The sequence below is a fragment of the Rhinolophus sinicus genome, chromosome 4, assembly GCF_057876585.1.
Source record: "Rhinolophus sinicus isolate RSI-liver-muscle chromosome 4, RSI-T2T, whole genome shotgun sequence".
Taxonomy (NCBI): domain Eukaryota; kingdom Metazoa; phylum Chordata; class Mammalia; order Chiroptera; family Rhinolophidae; genus Rhinolophus; species Rhinolophus sinicus.
This window is the reverse complement of record NC_142504.1, coordinates 42,272,063-42,299,072: the sequence shown is the minus strand read 5'-3', so window position 1 is coordinate 42,299,072 and position 27,010 is coordinate 42,272,063. Positions and strand designations below refer to the sequence as shown.

Genomic DNA, 27,010 nt, shown 5'->3' with positions numbered 1-27,010 from the left:
AGGATCTTTTGGATGAGTAAGCCTAGGACCTAGACATTTTCAAAGACAAAAAACATTCATCTTTGTGTATATAGTACCTGAGAGAGAACCTAACACAAAGAAGCCACACAACAGAAACTGGTGGAACAGGTGAATTCCAGCATCTGACCTGAGGCCTCCTGATTATACTTACCTCCACTTTAATATCATTCTCTAATTCTGCATCAAGGAAATCCAAAGTTACTGGCTCCTGAGATTTAGGGTTCTACACAGAAAATAATAATTAGGCATATATGATACTGTAAAACAATGCTATATGTAAAATAATTCAATGGATGTTTAGATATAAAATTAATCCTGTAAAAGTTACTTACCTAAGGTATATTAAATAGCTGACATAATAATTGCATAAAGGTATATATGTATATATACATATATATACACACACACACATATGTGTATATATGTGTATATACACACACATACCTTTATTAGTAAATAGGCCAGGAATTTGAGCTTTAAGTGCAGCAGACATATTTTAATTAATCACCACCAACTCAAGACAGTCTCATTTTGAGTGCTGTATTAGATACTACATTGAGAATAACTAGTTCTGGGGGAAAATGACATTTGAAGGTCCACCCACAACCTTTTTCTTTAATTAGGATGGAAAGGAGCAAATTATAGCCAGGTGAATAACACCTTTAGCAATAAAATAAAGACAATATATAAAAATAATATAAATTATTATTTTTATTCTATAATGAAATAAGAAATTACATGAGGAAAAATATTTTAGAAACTATGTTTGAATTTGCTAAGCAAAAGAAACTTCTAAATATATTCTTACTTAAAATGTATAAAGGTGCAAGTTTGCTTCATATATTTGAATCTAAGAAATTTTACATTATTATTTCAATAACTCAATTAAGTAAATTTTATACGATAAAATTTGTGGTCAAGTCATAAGGATTTTAACAAAGATTAGCTATTATAATTTAAGTCTAACTAGAATAATAACCCCTGGTTTCACAAAATACTATATCCTTCTTTAACATCTTCCATTGCTTCTTCTTGCTGGTGTCCAACAATAAAATTCTCAATAGAACAAGGCAAAGAATATATCAAATGAAACTGCTAGCCTGGCATATTTATCTCATATAACATTTAACAAATTTGTCAACTATAAAATGAAGACTTACTGAACTATTTGTAAAACGAAAATATACTGTTTCTCTTATAATACTTGCTAAATAATATACCATGCCATGGAATTTCAAAGTTCACTAGAACAATGAAATTGTAAGAGTTGTCTATTGTTTTACAACTGCAAAATTTAAGAAACTGGATATTTAATGTTTACTAAAATAAACACCACTAAACTAGGATAATTAATTAGATAGAAGTATTAAATACAAATTATGTAGTATTAGTGCAAGGCCAGTGGGATTTTAATAATTTCAGCCTTATTGGCTCTTCCAAAATCTATTCAGATCATTACCATTTTACACTGTTTTAGGAGCACTGACTACCCAAGACAATAACAATAATTAAAATACATTGAAATTAACCATATTTTATTTATCTCAAATGATGAATGACATAGTACATATGGCATGTTTTGATTTTATAATTATGACAAAATGCCTTCCTTCAAAAAGTAACTCCACTTAAATAATGAAAATTTATGATTCCCATGGGTTTTGAGAATGAGGATTTTTAAAGGCAAATTTACAAAAATAATCTTAACTGTGGCACTTATATTGAAATAATATTCACTGCTTATGAACTCAATACCTAGAATCAGAAGGTTCTAGAATATTGAAAATAAGTATTAGATTGTTCAATAAGAAAAATACTGACCAACATTTGGACAGCATCTTATTACCTCAGAAGCAAATATTCATTTAAAATGTAGCACATTTCATAAGGAAAAAAAAACAACATAGAAAATAATTCTAATCCTTTTTTAAAAAAACAAAACCAAGAAAGTCTCTAACAAAAAGATGCTCTAAAGTTGACAATATTATTCATTATTGTTTATTTAAAGTCCCATGAAACAAACACCATCATACCAGCATTAAAATTTTAACAAACTCATTGCAAAACAAAATCAAAATAATCAAAACATAAATAATATTATCTTACATGCAATGGATAATGCATAGCATGACCAGACCCAAACAGCATGCATGGAGGAGGCATTATCAGGAAGAATTGGCAATATGAAGATCATGTCCCAATCCAACATATAAAGACACAGAGAAGAAAATGAAATCATAAAAGAAAAATGTCAATGCATAAATTGTATCTCTTAAATGGCAATCTGGCTGACCATTTTTTAAAAGACCCATCATAGGCACAGTGATTAAAAAATTCAAAAGCAGAATCTTCTAATAAGAAAGCATCAAGAGAGGCTTGAAAACTGAAATTCATTTTCTCCACTCCCAATACTTTTGTTTGATATTTTAAATATCTAACATTTTGCATTTGTAAAATTTGAATACCAACTGACATAATGACCACATCATTTGTGGAACTAAAATAAAAGACAGTGTTGTTAACAAATTTTAAATTGAAATAATTAGTAGTTAAGTATTATTTAAAATACTACATACGTAGTTCAAAAAATATTCCCAAAATTCAGAAGTCTTGTGTGGTTGCTAGTTTGCCATTTGGGGTTTCCTTAAAGGAAAACAAAAATAAAACAAACCACTTTTAAGGTTGTTTATTTTTAAATTATATCATAATATTCACATGCAATATTTGAAAGTACTGCAAAAATAATTTCCTAAAATGTACATGACTGCTAAGAAAGAAACATGCAAGATGAGTAATACAAAACAATTTATTGTATCAAGAAAAGACATAAGTATAATTTTAACCTCTATAGGAACCATAAAAGATATAAAGACTGATGCAACAACATGAAATTCAAACTGTCATGGAATTCTAGAGCTAGAAGGGAACTGACGCTTGCACTAATCCAGTGGCTCTACACTTTAGAACAACCTGGGAAGCTTTAAAAACAAATCAGAAGCCTTGATTCCCATCTCTGGCTAAATTAAATCAGGATTTGCCTGGAATTGATATATATATATATATATGTATATATATATATCAATTTAATTTCCTACACGAATACACTGTGTGGGGTAGAAAACAATTATTAGTTAAATCCTCCTGCTTTTCAGATGAAAAAAACTGAAGTACTATGGGGTTTAGAAAATTTAGAGAATTATTCAAGGATACAGTGTTGGGTATAAGTAGAATGAAACTAAAACTCAGTTCTATAATTCATAGCTTCATCTCTTCTTAATATCATATTACCTCTTCATTACAGATGCTCCTCTGCTTAGGATGGGGTTACATACCAATAAACCCATCATAAGTTGAAAATATGGTAAGTCAAAATGCATTTAATACACCTAACCTACCGAACATCATACCTTAGCCGAGCCTATCTTAAATGTTCTCAGAACACTTCGCCTACAGTCGGGGAAAATCATCTAACACACTGGATACACTGTAGAGTCTTGGTTTTTTTCCCTCAGGATTGCATGGCTGACTGGTAGCTGCAGCTCACTGCTGCCGGCATCACCAGAAAGTATCCTAATACATATTGCTAGTCCAGAGAAAGATCAAAATTTAAAGTATAGTTTCTACTAAATGCATATTGCTTTAATGCCTTTGTAAAGTTGAAAAAACCTTAACTTGAACCATCATAAATCAAGGACTGTCTGTATTATGTCCGCAAAATTTTTTTTTAAAGAAATAATAGGCTTACATATAAAACTTTAAGTTATATTGAACTTCCTTTAATCTTCTAAAATTCTTTTACTAAACTAAACTAAACTAAACTGTTGGCAGTATCCTTTTTACGTTGATTATTTTTAGTGTGCTTATAGAAATACACATACATACAATAATGTTTAAATTTTGTTGCCAATAGAGAAAGGATTTTGCAATGAGTTTGCCAAGCAATAAAATATTCAGAATATTTATTCGCAATTTTGGACATTTTTAATTAGCTGAAGGGAAATTTCTTTAACTTCTAATCTAAAATATACTTACAGAAGTTCAAAGACATTTTGGCTTAAGTTTTGTGGCTTATAGAAACTATCACATCAGAATTGTATTTTTATTTCCACTTAGAAGTTAATTTTACAAGCAAATTGTTAGGATTACATGGATTTGGCACGAATTTCACAATACTTAATAAATTTATTTTTAGAAGCCATCTGATTATGATTACTCTGATTGTTAATGTTATTATTACATAATTTGCTAGTCATCTGTAGTTAGCCAACGCATACCCTCTGCCAGCATTAATGACATTTTTGCTCCACCTTATTGAGAAATGATGCTCATTTCCATCTCATGCTCTGGAAGCTTGATGTCAGGAAAGGCGGCATTAATCATATGCTTTTAGGAAGAGAAGCTTAATTTCAATTCTGATTTAGCAAATTTGAAGGCATGGCTAACTTCAGTCACAGTTACCTGAACATTGGGTCTCCTTTTTCTTAAATTAATTGTTGGTATACCTACACCAATAGGCTAAAGCAACAGAAAGATGGTAATTTATCATACAACATCTCAGTATAGGTAAAGGTTCTAGCCTATAATAAATTTTGGTCAGATATTTCTTTCATCAGAAACAGGTATCATAGAGTTCATGATGAGTCAATAAATGAAAGTTTAAAAATACTTTTTGGATATAAAAAATGTTATATGCTACTAAGAATATTCATGATTTTGTTTAGCAAAATGACTATTAATAATCTTTTTTTTCCTAGAAAAAAAGTGATGAGTGGGAAATGAGAAAGATGGTGTGTTTCAGACAATTGTTATGAAGATTGAAAAAATAAAAATAAAAAAAGGAATTTTTAGAATTTACATGATTCAAATGTGTCAAAAATATTATAGAATATTGAAAAGTCTTAATCTTAAACCCTTAAAATGTGTGCCTTTGTTTTCTGAAGTGATCCCAAGTGTTTTATATATGGAACTAATGGAAAATTCAATCATAACACTGCAGATGTTTTTAAAATATTGATTTCTAAAACATCAATTATATACAATTTTCTTTATGATAAATATTTCTTAAGATTGATCAAAATGAGATATCTAATAAGTATACCTAACCTGGTTATTTCAATGACAAAATGAAAAACAAATTAAAATGCATTTTGGAATAAAATAAAAATACATAATTCAGCATTTGTTATATGTGATCATGGTGGTGATAGTACATTTTAAGTAATGATTCCTTAGAAAATTAGATATACAAAGGTTCATAGCTACTTTATTGATATTCTGAGCTTTTTAAAGGATGCTTGTTTTGCCTTCTACAGACAACAAGTTGTGCTGAAAAAAACTGAATTAAGATTATAGTTTCAAGAAAAAAAACACACAAGGTATTCAGCAGAAAATACTTGCATAACACTAGACTTGGACCTTGTTAAATAATAATGAGTACTGTGGAACATGGCATTACTTTCCTCTTTTCAACTGGTGAATTTCAGATGAAAAAATTAAGATTAATTTTGTTAGTATACTAGCTATTACCATATTGGTCCTTTGTATTTGTCAATTTCTAAGACAACTGCCTTATACCAACTATATCATCATTTTATGAGGTTCTTGTATCTATCTGTATAGTATACAACATCACCCGCCAAATAGAAATCATAGTGTTTAACCTGTTAATGATAAAAATTCACAATCAAATTTAATTCAGAAGCACAAATTTCAGAAAAAATATATTAATTGTTCAAACATTTATTTAATGGTTCTTAGAATATTATTTTTCTAAATGTCTTGTTGCATACTTGCTTTGATAATTTCCTATATAAAAATATGAAAAGCAACATAATCCTGAATAAAATCACTAGAGCTATAATTAGTATTTATATAGAATTTATATTTCCTTTGTAATTTCATAAATTTTAGTAAATTATTTCAGATATGAGCCAAATAAAATTCTTTCTATCTAAATATTGGTTATTAGTAGAAAAAGGTAGAAAAGGGAAAAACCTTTATCAAATTACCACTTCTAAGTGATGGATTTACATATATATGTAAATATATATACACATCATATATGCATTATTCTCATTATTCTTTTATTTTGTCTGTGATATATTTTAATTCCTTTTAGGGAAGGTGTTAACACATACAATCATAAAACTAGAGATCCTTCACGCCCTTCAGAATATTACCTTGTTACTACTTTTAAATCACTTTAGTTATGGGGATATAATTTAAAATACCCTGGATATATAAAGACCAAATAATAATATCAGAAATTATTAGAAATCTTAAAAAGATACAAAAATATAAAATTTTCCAACCATGGCAAAATCATAGAATGTTTAGTCAATCATAAACAACTCCATTATGAGGAACATGCCATGTTTATAAAAAGCTGTGAGAGACTAATAACAATGTGAAAAAAGCCTATACTGCACTTACATAAAGTAACAACTTTACAAAATAATGCAGTGTGATTGGCAGCTACATTTGATTGCAAATATTTAGATCATGAAGGAAATAAGTATATGGAAACAAGTTCCAAAGTGAGAAGAATTAAAAGAGACATTAACTATAACGATTTCATATGTTTTTACATTCAATATCAATGGTTCTTAAACACTATTGATTTGAACAATATTCAAATGACTCAATTTTGTGTGTGTGTGTGTGTGTGTGTACATGTAACTGTGTGTGTCCTAAAATATCACTAAATGATATTAAATATTCATGACCAGGGGAAAAAAGGTAGTATGTATGACTGCATATAGTATTTCCTTCCAGCATGGTTTAAACTATTCTCAGTATTACCTTCAAAGTTAACTAACAACTTAAAGATGCTTAGAAATTACACTTATACAAGATTTTTACCAACTTTTACTTCTAAATAAATAAATTTCACCCTACCTATGAAGCTTTAATTAAAAGTGAAATAGGTTGGATGAGATATTTAAGAAAATACTTTTTATCTTGGGATAAAAAGACAAACATTAGGATAAAATTGTTTATAGAATTTTATTACTTTCTTATAACTCACTGATTAATAAACACTTCTGAAGCCCATCCCATGGAATTCTATATACTGAATTTCTTACATATTTTTATAAGCCTGCCCAAAGTGGAAAAAAAGAAAAAAACACTCTGGGAGATGAAAGGGAGAGATAAATACCAAAAGAAAAAGGTGTTGGAAAACATGGCCTGTGCATGGAGGAACATTACTTACATTTACCCAGGTGGGGCAATCTCCTTCATTATCTTACAACCTTAAACAAAGTCCAAATGGGATGTGTGTAACTCAAGCACAGGTAGTTATAATGGCTGTCTTTAAGCTAGGATTAGCTGAATATTGGATATGAATATTGGATAGTTAAATTGGTAATAGAAAATGAAAATTGCTTTCACACTTTTATGTATTATAAACTATGTTCTTGTCAGCTATTCATGTCACAGATTTAATATTCCTTTACAGTTAGTGTTATATAGTGAATTTTAAAATGAAAAACCTATTAAAAACATTAATCATTAAATTTACAGAACACTAATCACTATAAACAAATTATATACATACCTTTGGCTGAAGATTTGGATGTAATAAAACATAACCATTAGGATCAATAGCAAAATAATAGCCATTGGGGCACAACTAAAAAAGAAAAACAGCAAAAAACAAAAAGCACACTTTAGAGTTCTCTGAGTCATAACCAGAAATCCTCATTCTTTTTTTAAAACAATCTTAAATACATATTTTAAAGCATGAAGATGAACAACACGATATTTTTATACTTTATTTTAAGAAACCTTTTAACACTTTGTACCTTTGCCAAGATAACTGCACATAAATTTTGAGAATTACTTAATGTTTTACAGAGCTTCAAAAATAGAAAAGATACCAAAAGAGTAAATTTCATCTTACTGTAAACCGTGGTGTTAGTCTTTTAATGTCTTCTAAAGACACATCAACTCCCATCACACCAAGAATCAGCTGGTTCTATAATAAGATAGAAAAAAGGTAGTGTGTTTTATGCCAAAATTTACATAGTCTACACAATTAATATATTACCCATCCCTTTGCTCGACAATGGTTGTATTCCACAGTAGCTTAAACATCTGCATAAGGGTGAGGCATTTTTCATATCAATTTAAAATGACTCTCAGCTTTGATGGTTTCCACACAACTTTGTCATTCTTACTATTTAGCTTAAAAAAATTAAAATCTTGATGATTGAAATTAAAATATAAGAAAACTGTGAAAATTTTTATTTGATACTTCTTGTACTCATTACCCCTAATATTTATTTTAAGTGCTACTTGCAGTCAGCAGCTGTAGCCCTGTGTGTGTGTCTTTGTATGTGAATATAGACTGACTTTGTGGTGTGCTGTGATTAAGAAATCACAAAAATGTCCAGCTTGAAGATGTTGGGCAATATGGAATGAGAAAAACTATAGATTTTTGCTGTTGATAGCACCCGTGTATGTGTAATATCTTGAAAAGTCTGAGACCTCATTGGTAATAAAATAGAAAAAATCCTCAAAATAATGTTTTTGCTTGCCACTAACTTCTAAATACCAATCAATTGGCATCATGGTGTTAGCTGCAAGTCAAGGAGGCTATGTGGCAAATTGCTATCATAATCTTCCATGGGGCATAAAGATGGAAATGGTGTTAGAATTTAGAATCGGGAATTTAGAATCAGAAAATCAGAAAATACAGTCTATGGTTGTTATAAGAACTCTTTAAATTTTGCATAAGTGCACATAGAATGAGAAAGTTAGGTAAACAACTATGCTACTTTCCTGTAAATCAATCCTAGTTTGAGCAAAATCCCAAATTAAAGCAATCCCTTAGACAGTCCATACGAGAGCATAGAGAATTATTCCTTTATGAGTAATGGACCCCCAAAGAGGAATCACCAAAGTTTTCTATAGCCACATTATTATAAAATAAAGAGTTCAGCTGAAATAAACAAATAATGCTTAAGTGCAATAGGCTTCATTATGCCATAAACTGAAAATAAATATCCCTCAAATCAGAAATGTCAACCAAACTAATTACATTAATATTTAGAATTAATAGATACAATTAATTTTTAGAATTAGAAAAATCCTAATTTCTCCTGCATCCTTCAATTCCTTTTGATTCAAGCTAAGAAATAGGAATGCTACCCTACTTTTAAATTAGAAGTATTTTTAAAATAAACAGAATTTCACAACTTTAAGGGGATAACATTTTATTGTACTGACAATATACCAGTGCTATAGAAATTGAGATTTTTATGAAACTCATTACTTTTCCTGATTCTTAAAAAATAGAAAAAAAAATAGAGAACTATTCATTTAAATCAAATCCTTCTGTTACTTGATGATTGAAAAAACAATTGTTTGAATGGGAGTTGGAGAAGGAACAACTCAATACATATATACTTATGTACACCTGCTACAAACATCTTCATGGTATTGCTCTTTGGATTTTTTTCTTTCTCAATGCCATGAATAGCGTAGATGCATTTTTAAAATGTGCACTCAATAGTGTTGCCCATTTATCACTTAATCACTCCCAGAGTCTGCACTTGTGTTCTCATCAGGTCATAGTTAAATAGAGTTAAGTTGAATCTTCTCTCTGGGGAAACAGAGATTTGACCTGAATTTCCTTTTTCCCAGGTGGTTATCACATAAGCAGCTGTTGCCTTTTACTGTCGGCCTCACATGACAGTTACAAAACCGTATGTATTTCCTTATAGAAATATCCACAATCAGCTTCAAGGTCATACTTCAGCATTTATTATCATTAATTTTGTCAATTAACTTTTAACCTTTAAGTTTGTCTTATTTTCAACTTGGCCAGTTATGTTGAAGACCGGAAGAGTTCCAGTAATGACAAGTCCCAGTTCCTAAAAATAGATTCAGAGAAAAAAGGCAAATTAAAATTACAGTTTAAACTTTGTCATATTGCATTAGTCTTTGACATATGACACTGAATTTCATAGTTACATTCTAAAGAGCCACAAAAACACTACTAATTTATTTTGAAAGATAATTTTTCAAAAAACAAATGAAAATGTCTTAGAAATAACCAGGATCTATTAGGCAGTGATTGAAGCATGCAGCATCTAAAACAACCCTCTATGAGAACACTGAAAATAACTTAAAAGAAAAATCAAGTGACACGAAACATTTCAGTAACCCTGCTCCTCCATTCTTTATGGTGATAGTTCACCTTAAATCAGAGTCCTCCATGAGCAGAGTGGTATCAAAATATTACATATTTAAAATTATTTATTTACTTTCTTTTGTTATAGCTTTATTCTTAAAATGTTTCATGCCCTAAGCCCAAGGTTTTATGCAAGATCACAAATGTGTAGCAGAATAACACTATAAATAGAAGGAACATGTTATTGATACTGTATTTCTGGGATATTCCAGGTAAACACAATACTGTTCAAAGGAAGTGATTTTGCTTCCAAACACCTTCCAAAAGAAATCATAATTTTTGACAAAGTAAAATGTATACAAGAAAACTGCAAATGTCAAATATGAAACTCTAGTTATGAAGCATTTAGTATAAGGAAAATAATGACATACTATTAATCAGCATGTAGATAATATCATACATTAAATTAATCCATAGAGATTAGTTAAAATAAACTGATTTTCAAGTCAGAGGTTGCTTTTTCTTCATTACTGCCATCTGCAGCAACTATATATTTCTTTTCCACTCTTTCATGTCAAAACTCCATTTTTAAAAAAATCATTTTTAAATAATTTTAAAATTGTTGAAAATTTTGAATGTGCTAAACTGATAAAATATTGGTGAATGATGTTACTGAAAAACATTAGTGTATCTTATGAAAAAATGACCCCCAAATCCAAATCTCGTGACCACTGTTCTCATTCCTGAGACAGTGTGGCTTCATAGAGAAAATATCTTAAGCTATGGTGCATGTGGGAATCATGAAAACAATGGGAACTGAATTAGTGAGGAAGGACAATCATATGGAGTGTTTCACCAGAACAAGACACCAAATTGTATGGGACAAATAAAATTAATGAAATAACTACATGTAGTTGGGGGCGTGATGATATACACATCATCTCTCTATTTAGTCCTAAGAAAGAACAAAAAACATTCTTAATTAAATATGTAAATTAATATTCACAATGAAAGCATTCTCCCTCAATAAAGTCAAGATTATAGATCATTCATAAAAGTAGTATTCAAAAGATAATTCAGTGAAAATTCCTTTTCACAAACTTCCTATTTGAGTTGTACCATATATACATAGTTTTATACATGCTAGCATGTATAAGGAAAGGTATATAAGGATGTGATATTTTTCTTTGGATCACTTTTGCATTTGCTTAGAATACTATAATTTGCTTCTAAATATGGTCACATGTGTCCTAAAAGGAGCTACTAGACTATCATACTAAACAAATTCATAACTTGCATTTTCCCCCTCATTTACTAAGCAGACAAAAAAAAATGTACTCTATTCCTTGACACTGTACATCTCTAGAGAACAAAAAAGAGAAATAAAACAAGATTTCTGCTCTCCTGGAATTTATTTGGTGTCTATTTTCTAGAGCGCAACTCTTTTTTCATCTCTTTTTATACAAAGAATCTTACATTAGCTCCAAATAAAATGCACCCTCCACAATACTGTCCCAGTGTTATTTCTGACCTTATTTCCCATTATCTTCAAAAGTGAGTGAGGTACTAGTATCTCTTCAATATATCCAGCACTTCCACAACTTTCATACTGCACCCCCAGTGTGGTTCACTACTCATCACCAATTATAGAAACATTACCTGAAGTCATAAATCAGCTAAAATATCACCATCTTTTTAACCTCACCTTACTCCATTCCTAAATATACGGTTCCTTTCTTCTGAATTTCCAGAGTTCTTTTCATTTGCTCAATATATTTATTCTATTTTTATCTTGAAAATTTTCCTTCTTAATGTAACTGTTAATTTGACTAGCATATGTTTTGAATCTGCTTTGTGCAGAGATCATAAACAAATAATTAGAAATACCAGATGGGTCATTTTTGATTCTCAAGTCAGTAAAAAGAATATTTTATGTGTTAATTGAATAAGCAATTCGTGTGCCTCATTTTTTTTCCATTTTTTACATTTACTTTCAACTTATAGAACAGCTTGTTTAGAACCAAAATTTCTTCCTAATGTCATCTGTGCTATCAGTAAGAACCTCACCAACAATGTAGACATGCTGGTTAATGAACTTCTGGTCATAGGAAATACAACAGGGCATTATTGTTGACTCCTCCTATCATATTCTGTCCTGTGATGGGTTTGGAAAAGCGAAACATTTTAACCATAGCTGTAGATGACCATGTGACCTTAAATAAATATGTGACGTCAAGAAGGAGAACTGGTCAGTGATTTTAGCTAAATCTTGAGGTAAGTAAGCTTCACTTTATCTGTCTTAGCAAGCAAGGCTGCTGCTAATAGTGCCTATTTTTCTCCTAATTTCCTGTATATGTTTATTTTACAAGAACCAAATGATAAGTAATTTTAAGTGGAGTGCATTTTGCCCTTTGGGTTCATCATTGCATTTAGAAAAGTAGTATCAGCATATAATTGAACTCCAAGTAGGAGGAAGAGTTATTGAATCAGCATATACTTTTCGAGGCTTAGTATTTTGATTCTCTCCAATATATTACATTAGTAAAGTCATTAATAAAGTCTTATTAAGATTAAACATATAAATGAGTACTAAGTATGATAATTATTATCTATAACTTTCATATTGGGAAACTAAAAATTACATTAAAACAAAATTTCTCAACTCCAGCCCTATTAACATTTTGAGCTGTATGATTCTTTGCTGTGTGTGTGTATATGGGTGGTGGTGGGGGGGGAGAGGTGTCTCTTGTGCATTGTAGGATGTTTAGCAACAACCCTGGCCTCTATCTGTTAGATGCCAGTAACAACCCCTCTCCAATCCAGTGATTGTGTTATAAAAATATCTATAAATAGTTCCAAATGACCCGTAAGGGGCAAAATTACCCACAATTAAAAACCACCACTTTAAAATATGATGGAATACCTGTACTAAAATTTCAATTGTACAACGGACTACTTAACATGTTTTTGTTATTTCATACTGGATTTGATCACCTCAATGGCCTATTTTCATAAATATCTAGGGCTGACCTAAAGGAAGTGATTATACATGAAGAGGTGATTAGATTTGTGATGAATTCAGTTCGATTTTTGCCTGTCTAACTGCATGTACTTCTGAGTGTTGTTGGGTCTGGCTTGAGCTGTGGAGAGTATAATGCTTCGCTAGTTGAAGTCTACTTTAAAAATACTTCAAAATTCTTGTTCAAAATTTGTAGTTCTAGGTACTAATTCCATGGCTTTCAGCATTTTTGAAAAATAGATACTCAGAAAGTTATTGAAATGCCCATAAATTCAAGATTCTAGAATGGAAATTCTACATTCTCAGTGGATCGACTAGAAAAGAAAATAACACTGTATTTGTGCTTCTCTACTACACACAAGTATAGGTTTACACATAAATTATCTAAATTCTAGCAAAAAAAGTTGTGATAGAAAGAACTTTAGAAAGGACTTAATGAAGAGGAGAAGATAAATGTCACCTACAAAGAAGTAGAAGTCAACTGCGTGCTTTTGTTATGACAGTTTTTGGTTGAATAGCCAGCCTCTTACCAGTGCATCCAGGTACACATTTGTCCATTGGACTTGCTTAGCTTTGTCTCCTGCTAAAACCATTGGTCTTCCCAGTACATCCAAATATTCCTATTTATTAAAATAAAAAGTTTAATGGCTAAAATTAGGAATGCTATATTTAAAAAATAAATCATCTTCACAGTAAAAATTATCTAGAGTTAAAAATGAATATGGAATCAACATTATTGAGTAAGGATGTAATCATTTAATTCCTACTTTGGGTACTCAATAAATGGCATGTCTACATACTTTGAATTAACATTGTTTGACTTATACTATTTATACAATATATCTACCTCAGTTTTTTTTCTAGTAACAATATCAAAACATTTTCTTTCTGAGGTACAGCCAACGATAAGTGAAATACGTTCCTTGTGAATTGTTTCATGTTAATCTAAACTATTTAAGGCTCGTGATTTATTGGATGGAATTGCACAAATCTGAAATAATAAAGCAGCCACATATTTGCTTTCATATCACAGATTGGCTGAAATTCAAAACTACATTTAAACTTATCAAAAACTAAATGAAATATTGTGCCAAATCTAGACATCAGACTCCAATGCAGCTGCGGTTTCATTTCAACATTCAATGTATTCAGTATTCATTTCCACAAATGCTGTGTGATTTATGCTAAATTTTGACTTTGTCTATTTTATAGCTCCTCAGTTATGTTTAAAATTGAGTAATTATTTTAAATAATAATAGTAATTTATGAATATTTAATAATAATATACAGTTAAATCAACTTAGTTTCTTTAATGTTCAAAGTTGTTTAACAGGCATGTTTTCAAATGAATGGTGGTAGAAAAATCATCTCCTTGTTGTAAGTTTATCTTTAAACAGGTAAATGTATCTACAGTGTTGAGTAGGGAGGTATCTACTCGAAAATTCTAAGTATGACCCTATATAATTTGTCCAGAATAATTATTGTTTGATTTTCTATGTGGTACCTATGACTTGAAGAAACTCATTTAAATTATTTGCAATAGAGCCAAGTTCAAATTACATGAGATGAGATTATTAGTAAATTTGATTTTATTTATTTTGTATGATGTTAAATACATTTGAAAATATTTATATATTTTTCACCTGAATTTTGAATGTTTGAAAATACTTGGAAACTTAATGAAATAAAAACCAATACCATTGCCACAATACTCATTTTTTTGTTACAAATGTAATATGCAATTTTTCATTTTCACCTATTTTCTGTATTTTGAGCATATGTAAAGCAGGAAAGAAATACCTTCTACTTTAGAAAAATAATTTAAACAAGTTTTAAATAGCCATACCTGAGTATTGATTCTTATTGCTCCAATGGAAGGAATTTCATAATAATAACCTGAAACATATATATATATATATATACATATTCATGTATGTAAATATTATATTATAATAAAAGGCCATACAATTATTTATGGCTTTATAAGAGAAAAGAACATTTTTCACTTTAATTGAGCAAACACTAAAATATCAATACCACTGATAAATTTGAAAAATGTTTGATTAATGTATATTCATAACAAATGTACAAACTTTATCATCTTATACAAAACAAATGTCATTTTTCTACAAAGCAGTAGAGAATCTGGCATCATTTAATTTTTTTTTTCATTGAAGAAATTATCGATGAAGCATGATCATGGGTATCTAATAATTATGTTTATATAAAATATTTGCCTAAGTATCTTTCAGAATAAATTTAGGTTCTTTTTATTGCTATGTGATCACTGTTTATTTTTCAAATAACATCTTGTGTTTTCCTGAATACAAAGGAAATATGGGCTTACTACACAAAATATGAATTATTTAGGAATGTACTAGAATACATTTAAAAAACGATTAATTTAACCAGAAGAAAAAAAAATGTACATATGTCACACTTTCTTATGTCTAAGTTTTACATAATTCAGATATTCTTTCATTCTTAGTTTTTCATGTAAGGTTATATTTGATAAGCATCATTAAGTATCAGTCAAAACATATTCCTTTATTATGGTACAATATGACAAGAGTCTGAATTTTTATATAACAAAACTAATGTCAAAGTTTATTGCATTGTGTTGTGTTTTCTGTATAGAAAACATGTTCAGCATCTTATTCTTGCCTCAATTCCTATAAAAGTTAGCTACAACTTTAGATTACTTTAAGAACATGTAAAACTACAACTACCAAATTATTTTTCTTCTAATAAAACGTGGTCAAGAAAAGAGATCTGTCACCTTTATTTTCACAGGCCATCCACTGAATAGGTCCTCTGTCGTAATTATGTTGACCAACTGAAAACGTGAATACACGTACCTGGTGAATGGAAAAATAGGTATATGTTAGGTTGTATCAAATTTAATTGAGTTGTTCAACAAAATAGCTAAAGTGAAAAATAACTAAAAGCACATTTTTCAGTTGATTAATGTGACAAGAAAAATCAGTCAGTAAAGCTTTCAGGAAGGCCCTAGAGGGAAACAACATCACCTACTCTAAACATAGACTTCAGTTACTATATTTAAATTAGTACTTGGGTGCCCTGCACTGTTTCTCTATCCTGTTATCAGCATCATCACTAAGGTTTCATTAAGAGAAACAGCATATTTCAGGTCCAACTTAACTTCACCTGGTTAAAACATATTATCCACAGACTTAGTCACTGCAAAAGAAAAGAAGCTCCTTATTTTATAGGTGTGTGGTTATAAAAATGTATACAGAAAGGAAGTCAATATATTTTTAGTTGCTTAAAGCAAATAAATTTAGTGATGGTTTTGCTTTCACACTATGGAAATATTCAGGATGCACATGTATGATTAGGTTAGTTTTTTATAAAAGATGACTGGTGTATATAAGTACATAAATATTTTAAGCTCCTAGGATTTTCAAAGAGAATCAAATACTGACTGTTTCTAACATGCTAATAAATATGCAAATATTTAAAAATTCAATTGAGATAGGTTTTAAATTGTCATAATTTAACTATTTATTGGAAACCATTGAATTTAAATAATACTATAAAATTATAGAGGATAAATTCAATGATGTTAACAAGTATTTAATAAAATGGCTAGTTAACATATATTGATTTCTAACAATTAAGTAATCTAAGTAAACTAATACTGTAAGTTCAGTATTTTTGCTTTTTCAAAAAATAAACATGTAGAAAATCACTTTTCTGTGATTTCATGCTCTGGTTTGAACTATGTTAAGAGCTTTTCCCTAATTCATGTTGATTGACTGTTTGAATTGACATTTTCTAATTGTTTCATCTGTTTCATCTTTTCCACATGATTACAGAGCACAAATCTCAAGAGAGATTTCACATCTGTTCTCTGTTCTTTTCACTCGTCTTGGCCACACAGAAATCACATCATAACAATCACTGCCCCAAAATGTACATTGGGGATGTTGCTGTTTCACTTATAAAGTTTTATTATGTGAGTCACCCTTAAGTCTTCTAGCTTTGCCTGAGCTAGTTAAGTAAGGAGCGATTTGGTGGACACAGCTGAGTTTTAATCACATCAGGTTGTAAGGACAAATGACTGATTCTAAGTTAACAGTAGAAGTAGTGTCATTCCTCTTTCTCTCTCAAAATGCAAGTTTCATTTTCTTAAATTTTTCAATCGGGCCATTTTTTTAGGTTCTCTATATATTTCAATGGAGTGTTACTGCTTATATAGTTGAACTTATTCATAAATGGAAATATTTTTTATAAACGGACTGGCCACCCTACTGATAATTCAATTTAACTGCCATACCCTAAACATTTGTCACGTGAATCAAGACAGCGAAAAAATCCAGATGCTCCAGAAAACACTTGAGGATCTCCTCCATAATTAACATTTGAAAGCACGTCTCCAGTTTTCAACTTACAGCATTGCTTTGTCTAGTTGTTCCTGTTACCACAACAGTGTTCTAGTAAAATATTTTCCATAAAATACTTTTCAGTAAAAAGAAATAAATGAGTAAGACTAATAGCTGTGTCTCTGAAAGGCAAGCATTTCTAATAACATAGAGGCTACACTTAGATACATACCATGTCATTATTCAACTGATGTTATTCATCAAATAGTCCAAATAAACACTTGCCAAAAACATACTAGTAAAAAAAAAAAAAAAAAGGTTGTTGTTTTGCTTTACTACAAAAGTTTTACCTAACCTGCATGGTTTGCCTACATTCAGCACTCAGAAATCAAAATTAAGGAATTAAGGATCAGGGCTGGGTGTGGAAGAGTACATTCTGTCACAATTAATTATAATTTTACAAAATTTAAAAATACACTCATTTTTATTTCCTCTGTGTTCATTTTTCACGTAAGTCCTTGGCTATTTGAACATAAGTTACATTGACTGATTGAGTCATTGCCATATAAAAATGTATAATTTACACCTCTTTTATCTGTTTTTATTTGTCTTACTGTCAACATTTTTAAAGTCATCTTTTTTGAAAATTTCCAAACTCCTTACAAAAAATCTCAAGAATTATAAATGAAACCTTTTCTTTATAAGTTCTGCAACTTCCTTACCATTACAATATTTACAAAATCTTTCTAACATATAGATGCTTATTTTTCTCTTGGTCACACACACACACACACACACACACACATACACACACACACAGAACAGATGCATGCATATATTTATGATTTTAGATTATCTTAGAATTTTTTGAAATGTTTTTATAAATATATACTTGGTCGAGAAAAAGTTTAGTAAAAAAATTACTCAAACATTTAAATTCTTTATATGACAATGAAAAAAAATCAATGTAAAAATTATTTCAATCCCAGGTGTTATACCCATGTTTAATTTGACTTTGCTTTACAAACTTTAGGTAATTACATAACAAAAAAATTAACTTAATTTATTTCATAAACATGTGCAATACACATTTTATAGTGTATGTAGACAAATAATTAGTGAAATTTAAAAGATGATTTTTTGCACAGCAACTTTCCACTTGGACCTCGAGATAGTATTCCTCCTATTCCATACAATATTACTGCCACCCTGTGGAATAGTTAATGAACTAACTCTAAAATTCCAGATGCCAAAATCCACAGAGATAATTTTTATTCCCCCCATTCTTTTGATGTTTTCCACTTCTTTAATAGTTCTTGTTTACCTATAATTTTGGGTAAAGGAGAAAATAAAGCAATTTCTTGCAATATGCACAATTTAAAAATCAAGGTAAATTATAGTCTCAAAGATGTATATTTTTTGAATTCTTTTCTTATTAGTGTATTTAAATGGTCCTACATAAAAATATAAAATGACATGTAAAATAACTCATATTACTTAATGCATACTCACACAAGTTATATATATATTACATTTAAAGTCTCAATTAAACAGATTACTTACTTTAAAACAACTTTACATCAAGACAAAGTCAACTTTTTTGGAGAAAAAAAATCCTTTATTTATGCCTCATAGTACATTTATAATCACAACACTAGATTGATGTAACAAATGCCTACTGGAAACTTTCTGTTCTAAGTGAAATGATCCTAGAAGATTTGCTAAATGTTCCTCAACTAATCTGTGTGACTTTCAGATAGGCTCATGTTTCAAAATGTTCACTTCTGTGAGGTCCATGTATGAGACTTATACAATCATGGATGGCTTTGAAAAATAGTTTTCATAATTCCGGAGGTCTTTAACAGAAATAACATGGGAAGGTAGTGTTGAATAAACATTGGATTAGGTTAAAACAGTTCCAAGATTGCACTATTTTATCTACTGCACTGATTATAGTGTCTTACACATAAAATGGAAATAAACATTTGTTAAATGAAAAAAAAGAAAAAGCCAACAGCCAAATGAGTGGTCTCAACTTTTAACAAGAGGGATCTAACACATGTCCTGTTATCTGACATGTCAATCAGTTCATTATAATATAGCAGAGCAAAAACTGGGCCTGTGGTTGTCTTGCATTTTTGTAATTTGGACAGTTTCATTTTACCATGGCAAATTCTTAATCTTTTTTTTTTTTTAATGTTATTCAGACTTGCTCAATGGAGTTAAATGTGTGCAGGCAAAATTATACTTAATACACATACCATTTATGTACTGCATCATTCCTAGAGAATGAAAAATGTTCTCATAATTCTTGACTCATGCTTAGTTATGTAAGCTGATTCACAGAAACAATAGTAATTTGAGAGCATATTTAATAAAATTAAACTTAAAACATCTAAAAATCAGTCCTTATTAGCCTCAAACTTTATAATTTGGCCTTCAGCTGCTTGAAAAACAAATTTTTCTATGAAGAGAATATTCTAATTTCAATAATATAAAGTTATACATGAAGCCTGACCTACATGATCAGAGAAAACTTTTAATTAATAACAAATTTGGTTATTTAAAAGAATTACTGATTTTTTTCCCTATAATACACCAATGATTTATAACTTTATTCTACAGTCTGGACTTCTGCTAATCTGTTTTTTATTTTGTTTTGTTTGTTGAGGACTAAAATACTTGTCGTCAATTAAGATTTTTCCAAAGCCACAGGGTCAACCTATTTTAGAAAGTCATAGGAATTTCTCGTTTCCCAGCAGAACACAGTTACTGGAAACTGTCACCTCAACAATTATCAGTTACCCAGAGTTCAAGTTTAATTTACAATAGGCAAATCTCCAAGGAATAATGGAAATGAGACCATGAAGAAAGAAAGCCAATAAAACTAAAATAAAAACTTCAGCTATCGAAACATGGTAGAAAAAATGATGTCAGAAATGGGTTTTATTAATTTACTATGTGTACTAAAACTTTTGGCATTAAGCCTATAAAAATATTAGATCAGACTGAATATTTTAGGAGAAAATTCTACAGTGGTTTCCATAACTCACAAATATATCAGAATCCCGAGCATTTGAATAAACCATATCTTAGTGTTATACACTATGATATACATAAGTCTCCAAATTCACCTTTCACAACCAATTTATTTTATAAAGCCCAAAGATCTGAAAGTTACTTGCAACCTGCAAAGTTTTGATGGCTTAGTTTAATCCATCTTAGTCAGTGAAGGCTGTGAGAAGCATGTCCCCTAGTGGTCAAACCCTGTTGTCCGAATAGAAGGAAGGCTCCTGGCTGGGCAAATGGTGACTGGAATAGCCAGAGGGCTGTGCAGGAGGAGAGAGAGACAGATGACCAGCCAGCCGCATTCCACATAAGGTTATGAGATTTGGACTACAGATCATCTAAGTTCTTGACTCTGTCAATTACTAGCTGTAAGACTTTCAACAAGTTACTTAATCTCTCCAATTTTGGTTTCCTTATTTCCAAAATGCGGATTAGGATGATGGCAATAAAAATAATTTTATTATATGATTAATTCATTTGAAAATGAAATGATACATGTGAAGCTTTTTTATTATATGGAAAATTATAAGCTCTATAAATATCAGCTATGATAATGAAGATGATGATTATGACAATGACCATGATGACGACAAACTACCAGAATTCACGAGATAACATTTTCCATTAGTGGGACATTAGCCTTCATGCCTCTAAAAAAACTAAAAATAACTCAATACCTTTCTAGAGGAACAAAGTTGGCTCACTCTATTACATTTAGCAATAAGCTCTAAAGAAGAGTGTAATATTGTCTAAATGTCATTGTGTCCATATGAGATATGCCTATATGGGATTTTCAAAGGTCTGACAGAAGCAAGAATTTAATTGATGTTTGTTGGATTTGTATAAGTAAATAACAGAAAACAACTTAAAAAAGGAAAACACAATGCAAGAGTCATCAAGGTTGCACACACATGATCTTAAAAAAACAAGATGATTCTCACATCTTACATATGAATGCAAAACATAGATACATGTCTTGGAATTATGTTGGTATTTTAAATTTATTGACAACAATTATAATGAATCCCCCTCACATTATCAGATTATAAGAAAGTAATTTCAAATTCCCCTTCCCTCTGCCTACATTTATAGTACTTGATAAAGGAGGAATAAGCTATGCACACACTGCATTTCAAGCAATTTGTAGCTTTGCAAAGATTATCATTAGCTGAGATATCAGAAAATAAAATATAGAGTGATTTATTTCATATACTACTCTTGAGTAATGCCAAATGCTTTACTGACACTAACACTGAGAATACTCATGGAAAACTATGTGTTGGACTGATTAGGGTAAATGGAAATGTGCCATTGATACAATATTTTTTTAGATAAACCTAAGCCCTCCCTACTTATAAGATGGTGTGTGAGAATGGAATATCAATTTTACTCATTCTACTTATGTAAGAAAAAATACTGTTTTAAGTGATTTCCTATTAAAAGAAGAATAAAACTATTGAGGTTTTCCTGACATTTATGAATTTCTTACAGTTCAGCTTAGGCACATAGTTACTGCATATTCACTGATATGGTAAACATATCAGTATACTGGGGGTGCCAAAAAAATCTATACAAGTGGATACTGGGCAACATTGCTCAAGCAGTAGTTCGCTATAATCAGAAGTGTCTGGATGCTGATGGTAACCACTTTGAGCACCTGTTGTAATTGCAGAAGTCAAATGTGACTTGTATTCATCTTTTGTTATCAGTATATACTGAATATTAAAATTTTAATAGTTTTCCTTGCTTAAAATGTGTATACATTTTTTTGTCACCCTCTACATAGATAGAACCCTGGGTGCTGAACACACAATGTGATATATAGATGATGTATTTAAGAACTGAACACTTGAAATCTATGTAACTTTATTAACCATTGTCACCCCAACAAACTTTAATTAAAAAAAAAAAAAAAAAAAAAGAACTGTGCTAGTCTCTAAGGGTTCAATGGTCGGTTTACAAACTAACACAACTCCTACCTTCATGGGGCTTATAATAAAGGGGAGTCTGAAATAAAGAGTAAACAAACACATAAGTACAATTAAAAAAAAAAAGGTAATCTGGAAGAAGTAAAACAAAGAGGAAAAAGGATGCTGACATGGAGAATGATGAAAGGAGTTTCTGGGCAAGGAATCATTCTAGAATGATTGAGTAAGGAAGACACCTCTCCAGAGATATATGATAAGCAGAGTTCTTAATCTGAGAAGGCAGCGACAGAAAAAGGAGAACAGAGTGCTTTTTCTGGTATAATGTTTTAACACAAACAATGGGCGATACCAATTGTAGGTGGTACAATTTTACCTAGAAATTAGTTTAAGCGCATTTTCTGTACTCTAAGGATTATGTCATATTATATACCTTGTGCTTAATCAATACTTAACCTCATTTTGTTTGCTTTTAGATATTAAAGATTATAAAATGCATAGAAGTCATATTATTCAAACCTGAAGAAAATGTATTTGACAAGATTTTCCTTAGTTTAGGGAATTGTCAACATTAATTTTATTCATAGAGAAACAAACGTAAATAAACCTGTCAGAGAGGAAGACACACACACACACACACACACACACAAAACCTGCCTTTTAAATTGATAATTTCTCTATCGACAGGGCCAATGTTTATTGTAATTATTGTTTTCAGCTACACAGTAACTCCAGCATAAATAATACATTTGATTTTTATGAAGGTATAGTTCCTATTCAGAGCTGAAAATCTTTTAGAAACTGTTGAAAGTTCCAAAATATCTGAAATAAAACTTTTTAGAAGTAGTGCATTTGTTAAATAGTATTAAATAATTTTACAAGCATAAATGTCTTTCATGATCATATGTTTGAACATTCTGTTCAAAGACTTCATTCTTGCCTGATGAAGAGGCCAGAGAGAGACAGTAGAGAAGGCAACAAATTATTTTCCATAAATAATATTCTCTACCAGCTGTTGAAAAATTAATGGACATTTTTCACTCTTACTATATAAAACACATACACAGATTCAACCATGTTTGATTTGCTTTAGATTTTGTGCAGGCTATAGATTACGTGTCTCTAAAAATAGAAAAGACTTTGCAAATCACTTTTTAAAGAATTTAAATAATATATCTATTATCAAGATGATTATAACTTTAGCTATGGATTCTTTATTTTGAAAATTATTCCACATCTATCACATGCTTTTTCCCATTCGTTCTCACTCAATTTACCACTTATTTTGTAATGTTCATTTTATTGATTTTGAATGCCTTTCATTTATTGATTAATTCTGAGAAGAATCAGAGAACTATTTTCTAGCTGGCTAGACATTTTTAAGTGTGTATTGCTAACCAATCCCTTTGCTATTCTACAGAAAATCAACTACCTTTAATTCTGGTAGGCCTGGGAATTATCTTTCAACTCTGTGTCTGGTTTTACTTTTCTTTATTCATTTGTTTGGACTCTATGATAGAGTTCATTTTACTTTTGGCACCATGTTTAAGGACGTCTCGTACACATGGGTGAGCTCTAAGGAATGGCATTGCTACAGGTAAAGATTAGAAACTGAATGCATTTTAATTTGAAACAGCTGTGTGAGGAGATTAACATGGATTCGGTTTTAAAGCTGTACCTGTCTATAATCAGGTCGATTCATTCCCAAGAGTAATACATTTATTTCGCAAAAGAACCGAAACATTTTGTTCTAATTCTCAAACCTTTTGGCCTCATTAAATTGTGCTGTATATCTGCAGCCTCATTAATCAGCTCTCTAGATATACCTCATCACACCTATCTGGGTGCTCTGAATGATTTCTGATGTCGTCTGGATGAAAAATGAGTGTAAATGAAGCATTCAGCAGCCACATGAATGCCAAGCAAGAGGTTTGGGGGAAAACTAGGATTCAAAGAGTAGCTTTCAGATTTGTTTTTTAAACTTATCAAACATTCCTACGAATTTGTAATTTTGATGTTTCTAAGCTACAAGTGAACTTCTTTAAAAAGCACATTTTAAAATGAAAGTATAATCAAATATAGAATTTTAAAGAGTATTGAAAGTTTATATCTATCTAAATCTATCAAATTTCATTTTTACATATTGGTCATTTGAAAAATAATATGGCTAGGAAAATACTGAGGTGATAAATTTATTAATGTAACAAATATCAATTTTGCAGGTATGGAATTGGTCACACATATCTTTAGATGACACGGATAGATAATTATCTTTTACATCAGTGTCTGTAGGCTGTCAGGGCTTCAAACAGTGTGGGTGCATGGGTGGAAGTTGGGAAGTTTGAATGAGGAGGGGAAGTTAGAAAGGATTCCTCGATTCATCCACAACCATTTAAAGCTATATCTGAAGATGCTGAAAAAAATCTTTCTTATACATATATAAATAATTTTAGTATGTACATATATACACACTATATGCACACATATATCCTTGACATACACAATTAACTATGTGAATGTCTGGATAAAATACAAATACACCGAGAGGTATAACTGAATTAAAAGTGGTTGTCTACCATTATCTAGTTTCACTGTCAGTGGATACAGAACATGCAAATATCAAGAAATGAATGTTTGTTTGTTTTACAAAGTTTTCCCATGTTAGAAACTGAGTGAAGCTATTGAACTTGAAAGAAGAGGGTATTTTAAATGTGAGACAACAATGTTTCTAGAAATATAATTCTTAGCTATCCACATACACACACACACACACACACACACACACACACACACACATTTCAGAAATCTATGATCTGTATCTCTCTCAATCCCTCTCTTTTAAAGATCTCCATCTATTATCCTTTCTTTGTTTTGTATCAATAAGCTTTCCCTGTCAGTGTATGCCTTCACTAACCTATAATATATGATAATTAATTAGCTCTTCCATTTAAAAATATATATATACACACATACATGCGTGTGCAGACAACTTGACTCCAAGTTGACTATTTTTTCACAATGTTTCTTAGCAAAGTTTCAAGGATTTTAGAAAAAATAGTTTATATTCAGATTTTTACTTTCCCATCCCTCATTTACTTCTCAAACACCTGTTGGCCTTTACTCATACCACTTTATGTAAGAAAGCTCATGCCAGAATCACAAAGGATCTCCTGTTCCTAGGGATACAATGGACAGAGGGATGTCTATTTTAAATAGATATAAATATAGGGGGCTTTATCTTCGTATGTAGGAATGTGTGTATATTTGTGTATTGCAGAACTTTGCTGTAGCCACTGAAATTAGAATTATAGAAATACAGTATATAATTACAAAAACATCTTAATTTTTGTTAGATAAAAATAACATTTATTTCAAAATCATAGAAAGTAAGCACTAACAGCTTAATTTTAAAAGTTACTTTGGCATTAACAAGGGGTGTGTGTCCTCAAAGCACAGCAGTCAGTAAATTAATGAAAAAGAGAAGGATTGTTGAATATGAACAGATTCATTAGTTTTACAAAAGTAAATGTGATAGGAATCATTTAATATAGTTTAACATGTCCAAATGCCTTTGTTTAAAAAGTTGAGTTCCTATAAAAGGTGAAGGGGACGAGAACCAGTATTTTAAGATAATAATATTTAGATTAGACATTTTAGGAGAAATACGTAGCAAAATGGCTTTAAACTAGCATATTCTTCATTTATTCAATAAATGGAACAATTTGTGAAAATAGAGGGTAGAATGCAATTGCTTTCCTTAAGAATAAAACTTTTGTATTAAAACAAAAAAAAAGGGCTAAAGCAAAACTTATGATATGTCTCCAAGACATGTTATTGTGTTAATCCTGGATGCAAAGAGTTTTGGAAAAGAAGAAAAAAATTTACAAGTTTAGATGAAAATTATGTATTATCTTTTTATATGTTTATTTGTTTATTTATTAAAAAACTATGTACTCCTTAAAATTAAGATATACTTAGGCACAAATTCTGATATAGGATGTAAAATCCATTTTCATACTGGTATTCATTTAAGAAATTCTTCTTTTATGAAAAACAAAACAAAACAAAACAAAAAACTATCCAGAAGTGAATAAAATTCCTGGTGGTTGGTTTAGATGATATAATGGCGGAAAAGACAATTTATCTAAACTTATATCCATTATAAAACAATACAAGTAACAGGGTTTGCACTTGCTGCTATCATAAAATAATAAAATATACTTAAAATTATGGCTAAATATAAGATACTAAAAAAAGTGAGATTAATTAGTAGAATTTTGAGATACAGCGGAATTTTAGGTAAAATTTACTATGTTTTATTTGAGTTCTTCAAAACATGATATTACATTATTTAAAATAAGTAAGCTGAATATTTCTTGCCCATGTTGTTTTATAATTATTAATTTGTCCTACAATAGAAATCATACTTCCAAATGTGTTAGTCTCCATTTGTTTATTGTCATGTATCAAGAACTATTTTGGAATCTGCTCT

At 30.1% G+C, this 27,010-nt stretch overlaps 1 protein-coding gene across 7 annotated transcripts in view; it reads right to left on the bottom strand.

The window, feature by feature from the left end:
• The window catches only part of CACNA2D1 (calcium voltage-gated channel auxiliary subunit alpha2delta 1), a 462,827-nt gene that overhangs the window by 55,327 nt on the left and 380,490 nt on the right, over window positions 1-27,010 (bottom strand). For 2 of the 7 annotated variants that reach the window (XM_019746894.3, XM_019746897.3), the window contains exons 13-20: window positions 15,958-16,036; window positions 15,025-15,074; window positions 13,709-13,798; window positions 9,822-9,899; window positions 7,925-7,999; window positions 7,580-7,654; window positions 4,480-4,536; window positions 173-244 (exon numbers count right to left, since the gene is read on the bottom strand). In XM_019746894.3, the coding sequence (XP_019602453.1) occupies window positions 173-244; window positions 4,480-4,536; window positions 7,580-7,654; window positions 7,925-7,999; window positions 9,822-9,899; window positions 13,709-13,798; window positions 15,025-15,074; window positions 15,958-16,036 (576 nt within the window). The remainder of the gene's footprint in view (window positions 1-172; window positions 245-4,479; window positions 4,537-7,579; window positions 7,655-7,924; window positions 8,000-9,821; window positions 9,900-13,708; window positions 13,799-15,024; window positions 15,075-15,957; window positions 16,037-27,010) is intronic. The other 5 variants (XM_019746899.3, XM_019746901.3, XM_019746898.3 and 2 more) reach the window with 3 other exon arrangements.